General features: G+C 36.3%; 1 protein-coding gene across 1 annotated transcript in view; it reads left to right on the plus strand.

Moving 5' to 3' along the window:
- Positions 1-16,527, plus strand: part of col11a2 (collagen, type XI, alpha 2) — a 40,698-nt gene that overhangs the window by 19,573 nt on the left and 4,598 nt on the right. Inside the window, 45 exon segments of the mRNA XM_037693094.1 lie at positions 1,569-1,703; positions 3,171-3,386; positions 4,257-4,310; positions 4,735-4,776; positions 4,885-4,947; positions 5,093-5,167; positions 5,529-5,615; positions 6,035-6,091; positions 6,394-6,447; positions 6,529-6,582; positions 6,784-6,837; positions 6,999-7,052; positions 7,145-7,198; positions 7,289-7,333; positions 7,679-7,732; positions 8,195-8,239; positions 8,399-8,452; positions 8,845-8,889; positions 9,481-9,534; positions 9,643-9,687; positions 9,797-9,850; positions 10,074-10,118; positions 10,253-10,306; positions 10,427-10,534; positions 10,886-10,939; positions 11,022-11,075; positions 11,243-11,287; positions 11,550-11,603; positions 11,898-11,942; positions 12,088-12,141; positions 12,284-12,337; positions 12,588-12,641; positions 12,840-13,037; positions 13,836-13,889; positions 14,082-14,189; positions 14,324-14,431; positions 14,753-14,806; positions 14,925-14,978; positions 15,073-15,180; positions 15,384-15,437; positions 15,533-15,586; positions 15,800-15,853; positions 15,937-15,990; positions 16,093-16,200; positions 16,291-16,344. Coding sequence (XP_037549022.1) covers positions 1,569-1,703; positions 3,171-3,386; positions 4,257-4,310; positions 4,735-4,776; positions 4,885-4,947; positions 5,093-5,167; positions 5,529-5,615; positions 6,035-6,091; positions 6,394-6,447; positions 6,529-6,582; positions 6,784-6,837; positions 6,999-7,052; positions 7,145-7,198; positions 7,289-7,333; positions 7,679-7,732; positions 8,195-8,239; positions 8,399-8,452; positions 8,845-8,889; positions 9,481-9,534; positions 9,643-9,687; positions 9,797-9,850; positions 10,074-10,118; positions 10,253-10,306; positions 10,427-10,534; positions 10,886-10,939; positions 11,022-11,075; positions 11,243-11,287; positions 11,550-11,603; positions 11,898-11,942; positions 12,088-12,141; positions 12,284-12,337; positions 12,588-12,641; positions 12,840-13,037; positions 13,836-13,889; positions 14,082-14,189; positions 14,324-14,431; positions 14,753-14,806; positions 14,925-14,978; positions 15,073-15,180; positions 15,384-15,437; positions 15,533-15,586; positions 15,800-15,853; positions 15,937-15,990; positions 16,093-16,200; positions 16,291-16,344 — 3,078 coding nt within the window.

Genomic DNA, 16,527 nt, shown 5'->3' on the forward strand with positions numbered 1-16,527 from the left:
CAAAAGCTGCTGCTACCAAAGCTTCTATAACAAAAGCCCAAGGGAAGGCAGAGTTTAAAGAGATGACTTCAACTAAAACTGTGCTTAAACCAGCAACCAAAAAGTTTTCCACTCCAACACTTGCCCCTGTCCAGCCGACTCCGCCCAAATCTACAAAATCCAAAATAATGGACACAAACATTAAATCCCAACACAAACCTTTCCCACCGTTTGGCAAGACTCAACTCAGTGGAACTGCAGTCCCAGCTAAGAGAACCAACGGTTATCAACAGGTACAACATGAGGGTTCATGTTTGGGTCAGAATGCCTGGATATGTCCCACCCTTCCAGTCTCTTTACCAGCACTGTCCATCATCCAGATCTGCAACAAAATATTTGTGAAACTTTAAAAAAAGTTTTGAAAATGTATTTTTATGAATAGTTTAATCTTTGTTTAGGTGGCTAACAATATAAATTTTGATGCAAATCCTTGATGATACTCAAGCTGGTCATCAGAATGGAAGTTAATTCATACTAATTTGTCTAGCAGACTTCCATCTCATCGTTTTCTTATATATCATATCTTTCTGAAGAGTTTCCAAACCTCTTCTTATGATATGTTCAGTCTGCGCAAATTCAAGCATGGCTAAATGTACAGTTTTGCTATTATTTACCTAACTTTATACTAAAACTGAATCATGAACTTGAGCTCAGTTTTGTTATGGAAACAATGTATGAGTCAAATAAATGAGCATGGATTGCTATGGTTCATAAGCCTCACCAAGAAACTAGAAATAATATTGCACTTTACACGTGCAGCAAAACATTTCTTGCCTAAGTCACTATCTCACATTCAAGCATCTGTTTCTACTTTCTGACATCTATTTCCTTGTTATTGTTTGTTTGTTTTTTGTTACTTCTTTTTGTTATATCTTTATCAAATATGAATACAACAGCTTCCCAGAATATAAAAACAAATGTTAAGCCTGGTTTCATATCATTGTATTATAATGCTAACCTTTGTTAAGATAAAAAAGTGAATTTAATGGTCATAAGATGATTCTTATAAAAATGCATTGAATGAATTAGTTCATATTCTGTGAGGCTGTTGATAAATGTTGCATTAGTTTTCTAGTCTTGGGTGAAACTAGACATCCCAAAGCATCAAGCTATGATATTTTCATCTTTTGGGATGAATAGATGCTTTTGATCCTACGTCATATAGGAGCATACTTCACTTTCTGTCTTGGCTTGTGAGCTTTCAAAAGCAAAAATGGGGTTAACAATATCAAGAAAAGAAATCTCAGCAAAAACATGTCAGTGACTTTTCAAATCTTGCATCAGGCAAAATTTATAGTCATTGATAATTGTACAATTACTGCATTTGAAATTTCTTTTCTAAAATGATTCTTTACAGGTTTAAAATTGTGAGTTGCCAGTGAAGTAAGAGTTTGCTTCTGGCAACCGCAATTTTTATTTTGCATTCCATTTTCTTCTTTTTACTCATCATCACCTACGAGCAGACTGTGAACTAACACCGCTCTCTCAATCAAATCTTTTTACTTTCTCCCTGTTCGCCACTTCCTGTCAACCTGACCAATCAGGATGTAGACACTGAATATTCTGAGGCTGGCCACACCCCTACAGAGACCGATTATTACTATGAGGAGATGGTTCCACATCCAGAGGGTGAGGTGATTGGACAAGAAGAGATACCTGTACAGGTAAAAAAAAAAAAAAAACAATTAAATAAAAAAATGACACTGATCAGTGACATACTTCAAGTCAAAATAGACCAAATAGTTAGATAGAATTTACTTTATTTCTATACATATATGATAAATCTGAGAGATTTGTAATTTGCTTTAGATTGGATAAAGTGATTAGTGCAGTGAAACACAACAACACAGAAGTAAACTCAAGAGGTTTCCATCTTGAAATAAAAATTGCTTAATACCTGTATGATGGTGAGCCCAGTCTTTGTAGTTTAACAAAGTAGTAAGAGCTCTGTATCCCTCTTTCTACTCTTCTAACCTTACATCACTGTGACTTTGGCGTTAATGCCACAAAGCAAGATGAAACTGTCGTACAGTAATGTACCATATTCATCTGCTTGCATCCAAACATTTTTATGTTGCTCTCTCTTCTCTATCAACAAGATTTCTCTTTTGTTCTCATCTCGAGATTCTTGGTTGATAATGTCTTGGAATAAGAACAAAAATCTTGTGAAAAACAGATCCACATAGGAATGTTTGATATGCAGTTTTATCTATAGAAATTAAAGGAGATAAATATGCATTCATGTTTAAAAAACATTTCTAGCCTGACTATAGCACATTAGTTATTTAAAGGTTACTTCACAATCTTTATTTCCAGAATTAAAAAATTAATATGCCATAGTTGTGATGTGTTCAATTAGATTTACATCAAACATCTGTTGCAGATTTACTTATGTTAGATGACTTTATTAACTTGGTTTTGTTTTAAATTTTTTATGTTAAAATGTTTTGGTTCTTTAGCTAAATCTTTAATAATATGAAAGCAACTTTGCCAAAAGCATTACAGGTTTTATAGAAAATAGGAATCATTCATTCGCCCTGGATTCATATTTGTTCTTATAACTTGAATGGTAAGTACATAAGTAAGATACTATAGTATTTGCTTTGCCTAGTACAGTACATGTTTTTTACAAAGTGTGGTATTATCAGTTTTGTGATTTCGTAAATCTTATGAAGGAAGATTCTTGAGCACAGACTCGCATTTTTCATGCAAACTTGTAAAATATATTTATTTACACACAGAGCTGATAATAAGGTGCTTTGGTGAAAACCTGCGGTTATAAGTGAAGTATCAGACGATGAGCAAAAGATTTAGAACAGCAGAATAAATCTGCTTCAACATAACTCACCTAAAATAAATCCAAACTGGATCAGCAACATTAAGGACTCAGAGTCTGAGGTCTGCCATGTCTTTTTTTATTCCAATGTTTCTGTATATTTGCAAAAGGTAAGACTTATTTTTTTATATGCTCCCTTCTTGCACTCTCCCTTGATTTTACATTTTTACTAACCCTTTTCCACAACGTTTTTCTTCTTACTGGTCCTCCTCCTGCACTCTTGTTTTTCCTTCTTGAATTCTTTTTTTCGGGCTTCTCCATCTGTCCCTTTGCGGCTTTAATAAACCCATCATAGCCCCAGGTGGAACCAGCCTTGGTGGGAGAGGAAGTAGATGCCACCAAAGCAGGCGGTGTGAATGAAGAAGTCTTCACTGAGGAGTATGTGACTGGAGATGTGGGCCTTAAGGAATACGACTATGCCTACAGAGACTACAGTGATCCTTTACCAGAGACTGGAGAGGTTGATGCCTACATGGGGCCCGCCTTGTCCGCTGTGACGGACGAGGGAGGCGTAAGTAATTTTGCTTCTGAGGAAAAAATAAAAATCAGTTTCAACCAACTGTGAATGCTCAACGTCACCAGACTGTATTCAGAGTCCTCATATAGAACTTAAGTTTGCTATCTACCACAGACCAATACTGAGAGGTATTTTTATTATTTGTTGGGTTTTTTTTTTTTTTTTTTAACAATTCAGACCAAATAATTTAAGAAAGGTTTTATCTAAAAGCTGACATTGTAGTGCTGGCATTAACAACATCACTTTAATATCCCTAAATTTACAATGGCTATCATTCTAAAAAGTTTCATTTGTCATTTTCAGTTCTGTATCAGGTAAGCTCAATCAAAGAGGAACAAGAATTTTAATTTATTTCAAGACCTAGAAGTCATTTTGGTGGTTGAAACTGATTTTATTTTTAAAATGCATAGTAAGCAACTTAGGACCTTGAGAAGATTGCTTTAGTTGTTACCAGCTGTTCAAGAACCTAATTAATGTAGGCAGTAACTCTTACATACACTGAAAAAATGGGCATTTGGAAGTTAAACAGTCTTTAGTGACATTTTTTCAGTGTATGGCTTCATTTAGTAATGCTAATCTCGGTTGGCTTGTATTTATGCTAAAAGTGTATAAAAGTAATGGACCAGCAGTGTGGAGAACCAGATAATGAGAAGGAAAGCATTTGCAACATTCACAAACAAAACAGGTTGTAATTTTTTTCATCACTTTGATTTAAACACTTTATTAAAGTATAGGTTACTGTGGTATTAGCTTTCTCTCTGCATGTTGGTGTTTACTTTCAATGGCTGTAATTTTACAGTTTAAATGTTAAGTGCCTTTATAATGACTCCACTTTGTTCCTGGACACTTGTGTGTTTTCCTCAGGCCACCGTTAGCGGCCAGAAAGGAGAAAAAGGAGAACCTGCTGTCTTAGAACCTGTGAGTTACTTGATGCCTTTAAGACACTTTATATAATCAGGCATATTTGGTTTGGCTAATTTTAAAATATAAAATTTTTGAAAAACCTTTCACTTGTTAAAAGCAATAATTTATATTATGTTCTGGATTTTAAAAGGAGCCAATAAAAAGGATTTAATGTTATGAAAGTCTATAAAGTTTTTTCTCCTAAAGATCATCAAAACCACTAAACACGTTTCTTTTGTTTCATAATATATTTAAAAATAAATAAATAAATAAAATTTCTGTGCATTATTTTGTCACAGTATTTTTTTCACTGTGATTATATTTAAAATTATGCTTATTCATGGAGTACTGATCGTTGAATTGATTTGGACATCCCTTTAATTTATTTAATTTATTTTTTGTCTCATTGAGCATCTTAACTTTATCGTGCCTGTTTCAGGGAATGTTGATTGAAGGTCCTCCAGGGCCTGAAGGACCTGCTGTAAGTAAATTACATTTATTTGTATATTTTTGTGAAATAAATTTATTTTTAAGATTATGACATTCTTTGTATTCCTTAGTTGCCAAATTATTTTTCTTCCTTTCTCAGGGGCCTTCTGGACCTTCTGGACCTTCAGGACCTCCTGGTTCTGTGGGAGACCCTGGAGAGAGGGTAATTTTTTTCCACCTGCTTTTATGAAGTGCATATTATGTGCATCAGCCATTCTGAAAAAATAATTATCTGCAATTTAGACTTACAAGAGTATCTATCTTCTTTATACCTGTCTGCTTTATCACTCCTTATTTTCATCGTGTAGGGTCCTCCTGGTAGGGCTGGTCTGCCTGGGGCTGATGGCGTTCCTGGACCTCCTGGAACTTCAGTCATGCTGCCTGTGAGTCACCCTTAACCTTTGACCCTTTATTAGAAATAGATTGTTTCTAATGTGAACAAATGTTACTGCTTGTTTTATTGAATGCACATTTTGAAGATGTTTCACTGGCCCCTTAAATATTACGTTTAATTCTGTATTTTAGTACATATAGCTGTTCTACGATCTTAAGCTATAACTGAGCTTTTCTTTGATATATACCTAATGACCACTCAAACACAAACTAGTAGGTAGAGTTTTTCATCCACTGCTCATGAACAAAGTTACTTTTTATTCTTTTTTAAATTAGCTCAGGTTATAGTTTGAGATATTATTTACTGAATGAGTCAGTGTCATTGATTATCATTTTGTTTTCTTTTTGCAGTTCCGCTTTGGTCAGAGTGGAGGTGAAAAGGGTCCTGCTGTTTCTGTACAGGAAGCTCAGGCTGCAGCCATCTTGTCTCAGGCCAGGGTCAGTTATTACTTTTTATTTCACATGTCCACACTGCATGCAGTTAGTTCTTCTGAAGAATTTGTGATGCTTTGTAGTTGCCCAAGTAGATAAAAAATAAAATGTATATTGTTTTTCCCCCTCTGCTGATTTTTCAAATTTACTTGCCCTTGAAATTGTCCAAATGCATTGAGACAGTTTGCCAAATAAACTGTCAAGTAATGCTAAACAAAATTAAGTAAGTAACAAAAAAGAACTTAGTCTGCAAAAATGTGCAGCTAATATTATAAAACTAGCAACAAAAAAGCAGCATCTCTGTGCTAGCATCACAGACTGAGCTAATTTAGAAAGAGGATATCCTTTTGCTAAATAATTCTAAAAAGCATATTGTAAACAGTTACATGTCTTAATTGTTGATTTTAACGTTTTGCTTCCTCTAGATGGCTCTGAAAGGACCTTCTGGACCAATGGGATTTACTGGACGCCCTGGACCTATGGTAGGTTATCTGTCATTTGGACCTTTGTATGTTGTTATCAAGAGCTTGTTGTGGTTAACTGTCACCACTGACAAATTTGAATTTAACATCAGTTCCCTCATGAACACTTTTTGTTAACTGTGATCATTGTTCTTTTTTTTTTTTTTAACGTTGAATTTCTTAATCCCTAAGAAACTGTAAACAAGTAGTAGGCATCTGGCGTAAAACAATTGCCAAGTCATTGTTGCAAGACCCCTGCAGAAGGTAGCAGCTGAAAGTAAAACCAACAACAACAACATTGGTGATGGTATTATTTATTTTAGGGAGGTCCAGGAAGTTCTGGTTTAAAGGGAGAAAGTGGAGATCCTGGTCCCCAGGTAAATCAGTCACTTCACTAAACTTATCATTTGTCCCTTTATTTATCACAGTCATTAAATCACACACATCTTTTTTGTTAGGGCCCTAGAGGACCCCAGGGTTTGTTGGGTCCTCCAGGCAAATCAGGAAGGAGAGTGAGTATAAACAGTTATTGATTTTTGTCAATATTTCATTTTTTGTGTTTTTTGCTTTGGTCCTGTTTCAGTCATCTTTTGGTCCTTTTTCAATTGTCTATTTTTCCACGAATTACCTAACAGAACTATAGCTGAGGACTTTGAAAGTGGCAGACTTTGTCACAGTATCACATAATTTTTTTTTTTAATTGCCCTTAACAGGGTCGTGCTGGTGCTGATGGTGCTAGAGGAATGCCAGGAGAGACTGGAACCAAGGTAAAGTATTTTTTCTCATGTAATATTGTATTTAATCTAAATTATCTATATTTGTCCAGTCAAAAATCCTAAGATAAGCATAAATGTCAACTTTATTTTTGTTTCTTAACCATCTTCTTCAAAGCAATAGTAGTATCTCACAAGTGTTTTATTTGTCTCAGGGTGATCGTGGCTTTGATGGTCTTCCTGGTTTGCCTGGTGACAAAGGACACAGGGTAGGTCCAACAATAGTACTGTCAAACATCTTTTCTTTGTTTATCCATGGAACATTACCATCATTTTTTCTTTCACTCTTTTATTTTGTCAGGGTGACCAAGGACCATTGGGACCACCAGGTTCTCAAGGAGAGGACGGAGAAAGGGTACGTGCAGAACAGAAAAAATAATCTGAAATCACATTGTGTCACTGTATCAGTCATTCATTCATCTATATGTTGTTTCTGTGTTTATAGGGAGACGATGGAGACATTGGACCCAGAGGTCTCCCAGGTGAACCCGTGAGTGTTTCCATGACAACCAAACAGATTTTACGACCTACTTTTTGTCGTTTACATTTAGTATGCAGACACCTTTTTTGTTGTTTTACCATAACATACTGTACTTGCCATTTTATGACATTTATATTAGGAGTGGAGAGTAGTTTTTACAACATGCTATTTATTTATTATTTATTTATTCCTGATTGGCAGATCACCTTTTACTGATTTATGAGTTCTTACTGCAGCTGTTTGTTTTGAACATCACATACCTGAGTTAATCTCATTTATTCATTGTGTTCATCTGTTATTAAGCTTTGTCTTATCTTGGACTCATACCTGTCTTGTTCTTGTGTTTTTCTTTAGGGACCACGTGGTTTGCTTGGGCCTAAAGGTCCTCCTGGAATCGCTGGACCTCCTGTGAGTCAAAGCAGTTCCAAACTACACTGTGGTATTTTATTTTAGAATGATTAGATTTTCCTTCTCTGACCACCCACAGCAACACTTGAAACAACACACTGTGGACTAAGTTAGCACCTGAACCAGTACTCAAAAAATGAGCACAGTTTTTATTTTTTATTTTTGTTTCACAACAGTATTTGGTAGAAAACAAAGGTTCAGGTAGCAGAGTCTCAACTACAGGTCTGACACTCATATGCTGTATTTTTATCTAATAATATGTAGTGTTTGACTGGCATAATGTATTTTGATTTAGTCTTTTTTTTCCTGTATCTGTATATTGTAAAAGAACAGCAGCATTTTCCTTATTTTTTCTTTGTTTATTTAAAATCTGAAACATCAGTGGAGCAGTTGTTCATGCGTGCAGTTACTGTTTTAATTGTTGTCTGTTTGGTGAGTCTTATGTGCACTTTCTCCTATTAGGGTGTACGAGGAAATGATGGACCTCACGGTCCCAAAGGAAACTTGGTCAGTAACGTTCACCATTTCATCATAAAAATATGTAGTTTTGATCCCTCAGATTATTTAGAACAAACCGGATATTAACTATTTAGTCTGTATTTCTGGATATCTTTTCCTTCCTTACGTGTCTTTCAGTCACAGCTTTGTCTTTTTTCTGTCTCTCAGGGTCCCCAAGGTGAGCCAGGACCTCCTGGTCAGCAGGGAACCCCAGGAACTCAGGTGACCAAACCTATATGTTATCCTGTATTTGTATTTTTTGTATGAGCTAAAATCACAAGTATGTATTAGAGGTATTTATATAAAGAGCTATTCACTCTTTATGGTCGCACTGTTTAACTTTATTGCCTTTTACCCATTATCATTTGATTCATCTCAGCGTCATTTGTTCTCATTAATAAATAACCAGACATTAATACACTTTTATTAACATTTACAAGCAAATAAATATTACAATTATGATCAATAAAATTCTGTCACTGCATTATTATAATTCAATTAAGATTTAAGAAATTGACACATCACTGTTATATGCACATATGTACACAAAGGTAAGAGAAAAGTATTCATGTTGAGTAAATTTGGTGGTTTTTTTTACATGTTTGTTTCTGCAGGGAATGCCAGGACCTCAGGGAGCTACTGGACCTCCAGGCGAAAAAGTAAAAAAAAAACTATGACTTACAGAATATTTTGTAGATTATGTAGTAGTAGATACTCGAGGGGCATTTAGATGGTGCGATTCTCTGAGATTAAAGCCACACAACTTTTAGTTATGTGCTCTGACTCTTCACTAAATGTGAAGAATCTGGAGTCTTTTAATACCTGAGAATTGTCTAAGGAATAAAATTAATTGTTTAATCTCCTATTTTTTAGTATTAATTAAAATTTTTAATTGATGTAGAGTTAATTTCATTACTAGGCAGATAAACTAATAGGATATATTTGCAGCTTTTGTTTTCTTCACAGCGTAGCAATAATAGATTTATTGATTTCAAAATTTGTAAGATTTGTTACACAACCCCAGTTTGAAGAGAATGAAATAGTTACTTTTGGAAATCCAACTTCTCAATTTAATCATGACGCATTAAAATACTATACTCGGAGTTTGAAGACCTACAAATTGCTGCTATCTGTTATAGTGATATCTCAGGAGAAGCAAACAGGAAATTTTAAATACGAGATGCTTGAAATAAATATTTTTATAAGTTCATAATATATTTAATTCATGACCACCTTGTCTTGTTTTCTAGGGTCCCACTGGAAAACCAGGTTTGCCAGGGATGCCTGGAGCTGATGGTCCTCCTGTAAGTTGGTCTTTATTAAAATATAAGATACAGTTTTAAAAGAATAAAATAGCTTCTACCAGTATTACATCTTTCTGGAGATTTGAGTTCATGGTTTTCTATTTTCAGGGTCACCCAGGAAAGGAGGGGCCTTCTGGCACTAAAGGAAACCTGGTAAGATCGCAACAATATTCTTTATTTCTTCTTGGGGTTAAATTAACTATTTACCTAATACTTGTGTCTTGCACTTTAACTTCATCTCCATATCTGTGATCTTCTCCAGGGTCCGAATGGTCCTCAGGGAGCTATTGGCTATCCTGGGCCTCGTGGCGTCAAGGTCAGTGCACTGCATTTATGAAGAAATTATCAAGGCATTTGTAGAAAGTAACAAATATTATTTTTACAGAATATGAAATTATTTTACTGTTGCTATTCGTTTTTTTTTGTTTTTTTTTTGTGGGAGGGTAAACTGTATGTCTTTGTAGACTGAACAAAAGGGTTTTGTGTTCATTAATTTATTGGTATATTGGAGTATTGATAATGTAGTTTGTTTATTTCAGGGAGAACAAGGAATCCGTGGGCTAAAAGGCCACAAAGGAGAGAAGGTAACTCGTTCATTTCAGTTGAATGCCTCAGGCATCAGTAATGATGATGTATATGTTTGGTAGACATTGATAGCAATTTGTTTACAAAGATACAAGATGCATGCATTTGTTTTTTCTTGTTTTTTAATGCCTAGGGAGAAGATGGTTTCCCGGGAATTAAGGGAGATTTTGGCATCAAGGGAGAAAGGGTAAATATAATTTCAAATTAATTGATTGGTTAGTTGACTGTAACACACATTATGATGAATAGACTTGTGCATATGCACTGAAAATTATTTTTGATGACTTGTTATGCTTCTTCCTGGTAGGGTGAGATTGGAGTATCAGGGCCCAGAGGAGAGGATGGTCCAGAGGGGCCAAAGGGTCGAGTTGGACCTCCTGGTGAGCTTGGACCGCTTGGGCTTGCTGGGGAGAAGGTAGGACCTGTTCAGAGAACAATTATCTGCCCTCTAAAGGATGAATATGTGACTTGAATATTACATGTGTCACAATTTACATAGTTCTAAGTTTGCTTCTGTTATGTTTGAATGGCACACAATCATTTACTTTTCTTATGAAATAGCTTCTTGTGTTTTGTAAACATTACTTGATGCACCATACTAAAGGTTATGCCTAATGTTCCTGCAAAATACAGTCGTACAACTACAACACACCTAGGAATAAATCTAGCACATTTTAACATTGTACAGTAATAACATCTTTTTGTGTGTAACAGGCCATCAAGCAAAACAAGTTGTTATTAATGATGCCAATGCTGCGTTTTACAGGGTAAACTAGGTGTTCCTGGACTTCCTGGATATCCTGGAAGGCAAGGACCCAAGGTAAAATACATTACTACATGATTTATGAACAAGATATTTTTTACATGACTAAAAAACTTAAGTTTTCTATTTGTTTTTTTAGGGATCTCTCGGATTCCCTGGATTTCCTGGTTCTAATGGAGAGAAGGGAACAAGGGTAAGCTGCTAGTGCTATGAAAGGCTTCGCTTTACTGTGGTCAAGCTAAGTTTAGCTAAATAGAGGAACTAAGAGATGGGAACTGTAGATTAAGCTATGTAGAAAATTTTAATGTTTATTTCACTTACATTTGTTTGTAACTTTTTTTGTTTGTTTGTTTAAATCAGGGCGTTTCTGGAAAACAAGGACCAAGAGGACAAAGAGGACCAACGGTACTTTTTTCATTCATTCATTTTGTAAAAGCTGCTCCTTTCTGTCATTTTGACCAATGAAGATATTAAAATGGAACTAAAGAGAGGCTATAAAAGTTTCTTTTGAAGCCTGTTTGACCTCTGAGCTCATTCAGCATCTCTGCTGAATAATGCAGTATTTAGAGGTTTAACCATTGGGGGTCAGCACAGCAGAGTTTGTCAAGGTGTTTAGCTTTTCTAATTAAAATAATTTAATAACATTTGATTTGTTTTTGCCCACCAGGGCCCCAGAGGACAGAGAGGACCAAGAGGATCAACTGGGAAATCAGGAGCAAAGGTTTGTCTTAGTATTTATATCCAGACGCTTCTGAAGAACTTTGGTCGAATGCTTTTCTATTGTCAACAAACTGATGGCAATGTTCATAATTTATTATTTGAATCAGATTCTCAAAGCTTGAATTTTATTTTTGATATGTAGGATATACTATATTTAAACTGATTTATTAATTTGTTTCCTTTATTTTTGCCTTAAAATATCCTAGAACTGGATCGAAGTACATCCCAAATCAACATTAATAAAGTTATTTTTGATGGAAGGTATAATTATGTTTATTGTATTGTTTTCTGTTAGGGAACATCTGGAAGTGACGGCCCCCCAGGACCTCCTGGAGAGAGAGTGAGTGCTCGATTGTCACTACAGTAAACTACGCAAGCTTTTTATGAGCTTCTGTTTTTGTATGAGTCTGTATAAACAATTATGAGACTTTTAATTTCACTCCAAGTTTATGTTCTCATTATATCATATGATGTGATTTCACCAGGGATTACCCGGACCTCAGGGAGCCAATGGTTTCCCCGGGCCAAAGGGACCTCCTGTAAGAATATTTTGATTTCTATTTCTTATCTTTTAATGGGAGATTTGTACTTTCTTCTATCATTGTCTTGGTATGCTTCTTAAAGATTTTTTCTTCAAAAGTTTAATTGATATGTTACTAATATATTAAAATAACTTTTCAGGGACCACCAGGAAAGGATGGACTGCCTGGACATCCTGGACAGAGAGGAGAAGTTGTAAGTTTGATTTTATTGTTTGTGTTTTGGGTTAGGGTTGAGGTTAGTTCAGTCAACTTCAGTTGTGGATCCAAGGAAGCTTTAGATGTTAAACACAGTCAGTTACATCAAGTGGTTCAGTTGAACTGAATCAGTTTTAGTGAAACTGACGATGGTTATAAGCTGAAATGGTTTTGAGGGATCATGCATTTGAACAGCAAAGTGTTTTTGGTATTTTGTGGATTGTCTGTTGACTCTTTTTCTCTTACAGGGTTTCCAAGGTAAAATGGGTCCACCTGGGCCTCCTGGAGTTGTTGGACCACAGGTGAGTTGATTCATCGTGGTAAACATTTTCTGGTTACCAATACTTTCAATTTCATCTTTCACAATTGTCCTAGCAATGCAGTCTGTCAATATTTTTACCTTCTTCTCTGCACCTTCTGGCCATATCTTATTTCTTTGGCACTTTTATTTCCTCTTAATTGTTTGTAAGTGACTGTCCAATCTTCCTCCATCCTCCCAGGGTCCATCAGGAGAAACAGGTCCTATGGGCGAACGTGGCCATCCTGGACAACCTGGTCCACCAGGAGAGCAGGGACTTCCTGGTCCCTCAGGGAAAGAGGGTACCAAGGGAGATCCTGGACCTCCAGGAGGTCCTGGAAAAGATGGGCCCCCAGGTCTGAGAGGTTTCCCTGGAGAGAGAGGACTTCCTGGAACCCCTGTGAGTATCTCTATGAGACACACAACATGCAACATCAAACTTTTAACAGTGTTTGTTAAAAATAGGATCTATAGGTGTTTTAATATGCATTTAAAAACAAGTCCGTGTTATAGTTAAACAATTCCACTGTGGGTTTCAAAAATACACCCAGACAAGCCAAGTTTCATCCCTAACAAAGCATCCAATCCCTTCACAATCCATCCATCCATTATCTTTTTACACGCTTCTTCCTTTTTGGGTCACGGTTGTCACTGGTGCCCATGTCCATCTATCACTGTGTGAGAGGCGGGGGGCACCTTGGACAGGTTGCAAGTCCATCACAGGGCCATCCCTTCACAATCACATCATTAAAATTTGATAACTTATCAAGATGAAGGATTATTTTATCTATCAGACTCTAATTTTTGTCAGTGATGCATAAAATACAAGACAACTTAGATTCATTTTTAGCAATACAGAAGAACTGCAGGTATGGTAGAGGTGCAGGTGAGTAGCCAAACAAAAATAAGAACATCGACTTACATATTTAAAGCACTGCACGTACTGAATGAAATAAAGATGTTCAAGCTATTGTAAAGTTTTGATTGTTTGTTTTATTTATTTATTTTATGAAATGTTATTGTGATGATGAGAGTAGCTTTTAGGACTTTTCTACTTCTTCTCTTTTCAATATTACTAACAAAAATAATTCATATAATAGTAGTAGTAGCAGCAGTAGTAGTAGTAGTAATACCACAAGTAGTATAGTATTAGTCTGACATGAGAAACTGATTTGACTCTTTTAATGTTGATTTTCAGGGTGGTGGAGGACTAAAGGGAAGTGAAGGACCTGCTGGACCTCCTGGACCTGCTGTATGTTTTAAACCATCTCAGTTTTATTTATTTCATTTGTAATATTTACCAAAACATATACAGACGTTTATATTTTAACTTTTTAGTACAGTTTTGTGGACTGTTTCAACAAGTGATGATATAATGTATTGTTACAGTACTCATCTAATCAACGTCTACTGTTGATTTAATGACTTTATGCACTTTTTTTAGGGTTCACCTGGTGAGAGGGGGACTGCTGGAACTGCTGGACCTGTGGGACCTCCCGGCAGACCAGGTCCTCAAGGGCCACCTGGTCCGGCTGGAGAGAAGGGAGTTCCTGTGAGTATCTTGAAAGTTGTTCTCAAATTTGCTTTAACGCACTTTTGACATGAGATTAAATCTTGTTTAATGTTTTTAGGTAATTGAAGAAAATAACTTCACATCTTCCGTTTTTTCCTTTTTCTCCTGTTAAGGGTGAAAAAGGCCCCATTGGCCCAGCAGGTCGCGATGGAGTTCAGGGTCCGGTGGGTCTGCCTGGCCCTGCTGGACCACCTGGAGTACCTGGAGAGGATGGAGATAAGGTCAGTAACTCCATATGACAGTCCAAACGCTTAATTTACTAGTTTAATCTCATCAGACTCTTGAACAGCGTAAGTTTGTTTCATATCTATAGTTGATACATAACTGGAATTTATTTACCAATTGTTAACAAATTTATTGTTAGGTAGTCTATACTTATTCTAAATTAAAAAACAATAATTTAGTTTATGAGTCATATGTATATTTATAATCCTGAAGAAAGAAGTTGCTACAGAATTGTCAAATAAAACCCTAATAAATCAAAATAAAGCCCAAATTTTCATGGCTTTGATTTTAAACTCGGAGTGTTTTTGTGGTTTCAGGGTGAAGTTGGAGAACATGGTCAGAAGGGCGCCAAAGGAGGAAAAGGAGAGCACGTGAGTCGCTTTTTGTTTTTAGTGTTCCAGAAATGCTACAAATGTGTTTTAAAGGATAACTGGTTTTCTTTTATGTAATGTTTTTGATTGTTTACATGTTTGTTGGTTTCATTATTAGGGTCCCCCTGGTCCACCTGGTCCAATGGGGCCTGTTGGTCAACCTGGTCCTGCTGTAAGTAGAAAACATTTGTAATGCCAAGTTCAGATTATAGACAACAAATGTATTTTTATCTCCTGGTGTTAATTTTTCTTCTTCTGTGGTGCAGGGAGCGGATGGGGAGCTTGGACCGAGGGGACAGCAGGGGCCTTTTGGAGCCAAAGGTGATGATGGAACTAGAGGATTCCCAGGGGCCCCAGGACCCATCGGACTTCAGGTAAACACTCCGTAAAGGCAATAGTTTGTTTTAGAAGCAATTTTTCTTAGTTTTTTTTATTTCACACATCAAAGCCGTTGTTTTTTTCTAGTTTGTGTTGCACTTTTGTGCTAAGTTCCTCAGCTAAGCTACACAGCTTATATAACCTTTTTGTTTGTTTGTTTTTCCTTGTTGTTCTTTTAAACTTCCCCTCTGTTCTGCAGGGACTGCCTGGACCAGCAGGTGAGAAAGGAGAGACAGGAGATGTTGGACCAATGGTGAGTTTCAAAAATTCATAAATACTAAAACAATGGATGGTGTGACTTTTGATGACATTCAAATGATAAAATCAAAATTCTTCTTATGTTTCCAGGGTCCTCCAGGCCCTCCAGGACCCCGCGGCCCTGCTGGACCCAACGGAGCTGACGTGAGTTTTTAGAACTTTTCTGTTCGTTTCATGCAGAGAACTTTAGTATTTTGTAAAAACTGTTTCACGTATGGGAGAGTAACGAATTGAATTTTAGTTTGGACTCATTTTACCACACACAATTTATTTCTTTTATGCTATAATTATTTACCCCAGTTATTAGAATTTTAATTAAGTAATGTAATGTTTTGTGCTTCGTTTTGTGCGTTTTAGGGTCCACAAGGTGGTCCTGGTGGTTTGGGTAATCCTGGCCCTATTGGAGAAAAGGTGAAACACTGGAGAGAAAGTTCTGCGCAGATTTATTGATCTCCAACAAAAAGATGATTAAACATTTATTGTTTGCTCCACAGGGAGAGCCTGGTGAAGCTGGACCACCTGGAATCGTAGGAGAGCCTGGAAAGAAGGTGAGTACCTGAGTGTCCGACACAAACTCTGAGATACCGAGTAAATGTTCCTTTTCTGAATGGAATTTATAATTTATTTTAAATATGTGTCCCTGTTGGCAGGGTCCTCGTGGAGAGCGTGGAGAGAAGGGAGAGGCTGGACAACCTGGAACTGCTGGACCTGCTGGAGGACGAGGACGACCTGGAGACGACGGACCCAAAGGAAACCCCGTATGACGCAATAAAACAGTTAAACTTACACTCACGTAAATAACTAGACATATTCTGAGGTCTGAGATTTGTTTTTGTGTCCAACTTCAGGGTCCTGTTGGTTTTCCTGGCGACCCTGGTCCCACTGGTGAGGTTGGACCCAGAGTAAGTATCTTCTGCTGTAATATATATACATCTATAGCAATATATTTCTGTTAGACCTATTCTGGATCTAGTTTAATGGGTACGCTTCAAAGCTCAGCTACTGTGCACCTCATATTTTCTTAAACTTCTTGTTAAACTCACTTTATATATATATATATATATATATATATATATATATATATA

The sequence above is a fragment of the Nematolebias whitei genome, chromosome 19 (assembly GCF_014905685.2).
Source record: "Nematolebias whitei isolate Nwh7 chromosome 19, NemWhi1, whole genome shotgun sequence".
Lineage (NCBI taxonomy): Eukaryota > Metazoa > Chordata > Actinopteri > Cyprinodontiformes > Rivulidae > Nematolebias > Nematolebias whitei.